The following is a 6,000-nucleotide window of genomic DNA, read 5'->3' as shown; positions in this document are numbered from 1 at the left end:
ATAGAGAAAGACAGAGAGCTGCATAAAAATAATAAATTAATGGCCGCGATGTCATCAACCAATCATCTGTCCCCAAACAGCGAGATGCTTCCGCGAAAGCACGACGTTGCCGGCTTTGTAAGTTTTATTAGGAATTTCGGATAAATGTTAGTCAATATTGGATTTTATAATATGCAAAACATTAGCAAATAGAACTAAAAAATATGGTTTAAACTACATTACATAATTTATTATCTTTTTTATGATTAAATAGCTTAATTTTACCATTATATTTACTTTTTATTCAATACTATTTCATTTTTGCAGTAAGACGTGACAACGCTTCAAAATTTCGCCCGCATTCTTTTCGTAGACACAGATCCGATGGTCAAACTATAGTAAGTAAACTACAAATAGCCATATAAACAATATATTACCTCTCTTAATAAATATTTTCATATAATATTGTAAAACATAAAAAACCCTAATCCAAATAAATATTTTTAAAACATATCACCATTTTAGTAACAGACTTAGAAAATTAAAATCTTTTACTTTTTTTAATAAAAGCCTGCTGTTTGTTCAAACGTCGACGTTTCGACTTTTATAATTTTATCTTTAATTAATTTTTTGTAGTATCCTGAGGACGACATTATATAAATCGAAACGTAGACATTTGTACATTCATGCTCTCGTTTTCGATATTTGGACCCAAAAAATTACTATTGGATCACAAAAATACTTAAAAAAAAGCATTAATAATTAGTAAAATTCACTAAAGCTTCTGTCAATCCACGGCGTGTCTATTAACTGTAATGTCAGTTCTTTGGTTTAAAATTTTCACGGCCATCTTGGGACCAAAATTGGTAACGCCTATTTCTTTTAAATATTTCCCGCGAGTATCTTCTACTCCAGTGGCGCCCTCTAGAGCCAAAATCGTTTCTCTCAGTAGCAACGCTGAACCTTTAAGGAGATTTAGAAGGGTGCATGACTCTAATAACCTATAAAAAGAAATTAGGTTGTAAACGATATTTCTATGATCAAAGTGGTCTAATGGAGATTGTAAATTTTATAATAATAAAAATGATGCTTAATTTGCCTAAATAACATTTGGCAATGTTTAGCATTGTTAAATACATTTTAATAATAAGTTACATAGAAAATAAACTACAATAGTAACAGTAATATTTCGTGTCCGGTTCCCATAGGGGAACACCACGAGCTCCTAGAGGGTTGTATTCCGGTCCTCAAAAAATACTCCCAAAAGACTCCAGACCACGACAGTAACTACAGAAATAATAATAATTATAATAAACTTTTATTTCCAACAGGTATTGCCAAATTACAGGAAAATTATTTTAAAAATATTGGTGAGAAACACATGAAATCAAAAATAGTAAGGATCCCATGGATTATGTTAATTTTTCAAATTTGAAGAATAAATGTAAAACTCTTCGTCATGAATGTTTTAGGTCATATATTGAATGATTAAATACTGAAATTTCTCACGATCCTTCTTCATTTTGGAAACACATTAATACACATAAAACACAAGATTACGTAGGTCTGATTTGCTAGGTATTTTGAAACTACATACAGGCAACCTGTCCGCAAGGCTCCTGACTATAAATTTGATTACAGTCTGGATTTAAATTGCATCTCTTTTTCTTTATTGGACATATTTGATAAAATCTTACGCCTTCCTAACAAAAATTCTTTTGGCCCTAATGGTATCCCATCTGTTTTTCTTAAAAACTGTGTGTGCACTCTGAGTAAGTCTCTGCATCATCTTTTCAATCTTTGCTTGACATCAGGCAAATTTCCTGATTTTAACACCAATTCATAAAAATGGTGATAGAACTGATATTTGTAACTATAGAGGTGTGTATTCAGTCACATATATAACCAGCTAACGCACTGCGTTAGCTAGTTAACTCTAACTAAATAACTAGCTATACGGTGACTAACCAATTGACTTACCAATATGATTTGATTGGTGCTTTTGAGAAGTCTGTACAGGTCGATAGTGTGTATACAGACTTCTCGAAGGCCTTTGATAGGGTTGGTCATGAACATCTGGTTCGGAAGTTTGAGGCTATGGGCCTTGGTAGGACTTTGGTCGAATTTTGTCACAGTTTTTGACTGGTCGCACACAGTTGGTCAGGATAAGTAATTATATTTCTAACGGTATTGAAGTATCTTCAGGCGTGCCTCAAGGTTCGCATATTGGACCGGTCTTTTTTAACTTGTTCATAAGAAATTTGAGTGATGTAATTATTTATTCAAAACATCTTGCTTTTAATAAATATCAAACTCATAAAAAAGATTTGTAATGATTCCAAACAAAGAACCTTATTCAAGCCTCGATCTAACAAAACTATAAAAGATAAGTTTAGTTGCTGAGAGATCATTAAATAGGCGGCGATACTTCGTAACTTCGTAACTATACTTCGTAACCTATCGCAAAACTCAACATTCTGGAAGCTCGGGAGATAAAATCCTCGATATCAGTTCGCTATCAAATATAAAGTTTGGGCTTTTTGCTGTGAAACATCACTAATTTTATATTCAAAATACGCAGCTGTCTTAGCTCTATGATACTGTAATGATATTGTAACCACCGAGAAACCAGCTAATTTTCTGGAATGACACAAGTGGCACACCGCATTTCGTCTCGAAGGTTAGCGAGAATCTTCCGGAATAGCGTTCTGCTAAGTATATAAGGAGCCGCATCGCCAATGGAAGCCAGTTGTCATTTTAGTGCAGTGAAGTTCGGAATATTGGGGCGAGATTTAAATCAAACATACACAGTTAAAATAAATATTTCGAGTAGTAGTAAGTAATCATGTTTGCTAGCGTAGTGTGTAAATAAATTAGTTGACTATTTTTTTTTATTGGTTTAGTTCTCATTAACGAATGGGTAAAAACGCTACAATACGATCTAATACAGCATTTGCTCACATTTAAGCTAAGTTGATTAGGCATACACCAGTATCTTACAAACTGAAGAATTGCTGCAAAAAATGCATATACCTAAGCAGTTTAACGGCTATATAATATAATACACTAATAATACACTATAATAATTATTATAACGGAATATAAATATGTATATTCCGTTATAACTTAAGAAATACAGAAGGAATAGCACGAAATTTGGCATACTAACTTTTTTTATCCCCGGGAAGGTAATGGGTATGGTTCTATTTGCAAATATATTGCTAATTTTGCAATAACACCCTGCTTGACGCAAAGTCATAAGCGCCCGACGCAATCTTCGCCTGTAGCATGTGTAAAAATTCTACAACGCGAAGGTGCATTAAGGCTAGTTATTTATAAATATTGGTAGTAGGAGACTCTACCACAGGTGACAAAGAACAAAGAGTTGTATAGGTTTTTTGAAAGCTCTTTTAAGTTAAGGCAATGTCGTGGAAGCAACAAGAAACTGCTGTGTATGTCTATCTACAACTGTATTAAATTCAGAAAGCTGTGTTTTTATATACAACAATCATTATTAAAACTTGTAATTGTTTCCATGTCAGTTGGATTTTTATTACACAATATTCTTATTGCAGTTTATTTGCATTTTAAAGGCTTGTACCCAGTGAATTTTGAATTTCTGCAAAAGACAAGACCATAGGATAGCCCTGAAAGAAAAAAAAAGCAGTCCGGCTGACTTCAAGGGAAGCCATTTTGGAGACCTGGTGTAGTAAGTAGAAGATAGAGGCTAGTTTTGTTTTAAGCTGATATGTGCTGTCCAAGTTAGTCTGCCGTAAACACAGATGCTAAGAACCTGGATTATGGATAATGGAATTGCTATACCTTATATCTATATACAGAGTGTTCTGAATTGTAGCGTCTAAACTTTAACAGCGCATTCTGTGTTTAGAATAAGCATTAATTATTTCTTCATAAAACATATCGCCTCGTTTTCGAAATACAGAGTGTTAAATTTTCAAGAAAAAAAAATGTTTTTTATTCACAACTTTTTTTTTACTTGAATTATCTCTAAGAATTTTGGTGTGCGGCTTTGGAGTAACGAAAGTAATTTATTAATCTATAAGGTATTTAAAAATTTTTAATCAGTGGTGTCCGTACGGAATTTTTTAATTGATTATTCTTAAAGAAAAAATGATACGCCACTCTTTTTTTTTTAAACAAAAAATATTTCTCAAATCCCCATTTAGTTGAGAGCAAATTTGATTTAGCCTTTTTTCGTACGATGCAAGATTTTCGAGTAAAGAAATAAAAACCTCTAAAAATAATCTCTTGCAGGTTCTATGTTATAAAGTTAATAAAGAGTTTTCTTGAAGATCTGTACTACCTAAATAAAAAATATTACTTGAAATGGTAATATTGATCTTGAGAGAGAAACTCATATCAAAATCGATTGATTCAATGATGAACTCCATCCATTAAAACACGGCACCAAAGCAAAAACGGTTGAATACCCAAATGAATATTGTTATAATTTTACTGAAACCAGCTGAATTGGGAATTCCTGGATATGTTGGAATCTTTAGCTCTGGTCAAAGGGCTAAATCATTTATATGAAGTAGAAAATTAAGGTTTAAGTACTCTTAAGATCAAAATGTGAAACATTTACATAAGACTCATGCTAGATCACTGAAAATTTCCCAGAAGTCAAAGGGGCTTAAGGAAGAACCAATAAAGTATCCTTTTCCCATAGATTTCATGTCCTTGAGCAATCTGTAAAATTTAAATAGATTTTAAGGGACTGACATAAAGTAGAAGTTTAAATAAGGATCCGGATGAATTTCTTAAGAATTTGGAAATGGAAATAAGTCATCTTGGTTTTACGTTTTGGACTAAAGAGCTTGAGCTCATTTGATCGTTCTCTGAATTAAATCAAGATCTTTTTTACAGAATATTTAAACTTCTCGAAGGAAATTTTAACTAGGTCTAGGAAACTCAGCGCTCATTCTTGAAAAACGACTGATTAATGGATTCTGTCGTTTGGAACTACTCACAGAATCTTGATGGAGTTCTGGAGCCTCACCAAGAGTTATCAGAAACCAAAACACTTGGAAATGACAATGAGTCACCTAGGTTCCACGTCTGTAGATTAAATATAGAGGTGTTAGCTTATCTTATCTTTTTCTTAATGAAATGAAGAATTTTCTGCAGAATATCCAAATTTCTCAAAGGAAATTCTAACTGAAGCTAATATTCGTGGCCATCGATGAGATCGTGAGAGGCAATCTAGGAACCTCGAAGTTCACTGTCGACAAACAACTGATTAGTGAATTAATTCTATCAAGTAGAGGTACTGACAAAGTTGACATATGGATCCTGATGAGCCCCACCAAGAATTACCAAGATGAGTCATCTTGGTTTCACTTTAAACTAGGTGCAAAGAACTTCGGCTTGACTTATCATTCTCTGAAGAAAATAAATAATTTTCTTGCAGAACACACTTTTTTTTTCTCGAAAACGTTGCATCAGATTGTAGCGTTCTTACCGTTCGGCAATCATCAGCACGTGACTTTGCCTGAAATGGATTTAACGCGCTTTATCGGGAAGTGAGCATTTGGCAACAGCGCATCGATAAAGCAAAGCAGAACACTGTTCGTCTCGCAGCAGACGGGTCAACGTTACCAGAGATTCATCGGGAGGAGCCGATTCGTGCATTTTTTAGTTTCCATGCACTTGGACTTTTTTGCGTTTACTATAACAAATAGGTCGCACGCGTATTTTGGTATTTCAAGACGTTTGATTCAGTAAAGAAAATAACATTTTTGTATAAGTTCAATTAAAATATCCTCATGTTCCTCTGGTAATACAGTTTATTCACTATTCAAATTGATGGGATTTAATTTTCATAAAAAATGCTTTTATATAGGAGGGTATTAGTATAACAAATTTAGGGACAGAAGGAGTGAAATATAAAAATGTTTATAATTTTGTCTCGCTTTCAAATATATGTACCTAAAACAGTTTTTAGTAATTAAGATATAAATAATAAATTAGAAACATGTGAGTGACTTCCGTCAAAAAAGG

General features: G+C 33.1%; 1 protein-coding gene across 1 annotated transcript in view; it reads right to left on the bottom strand.

Annotated features, from left to right (window-relative positions):
- Positions 1-393: 393 nt before the first annotated feature.
- LOC126738006 (RAD50-interacting protein 1) overlaps positions 394-6,000 on the bottom strand; it is a 28,150-nt gene continuing 22,543 nt past the window's right edge. The window contains exon 14 of the mRNA XM_050443159.1: positions 394-980. Within this exon, the coding sequence (XP_050299116.1) occupies positions 767-980 (214 nt within the window). The 3' untranslated portion in view covers positions 394-766. The remainder of the gene's footprint in view (positions 981-6,000) is intronic.

This window comes from Anthonomus grandis, chromosome 6 (genome assembly GCF_022605725.1).
Source record: "Anthonomus grandis grandis chromosome 6, icAntGran1.3, whole genome shotgun sequence".
NCBI lineage: Eukaryota > Metazoa > Arthropoda > Insecta > Coleoptera > Curculionidae > Anthonomus > Anthonomus grandis.
This window is presented reverse-complemented; position numbering and strand designations above follow the sequence as displayed.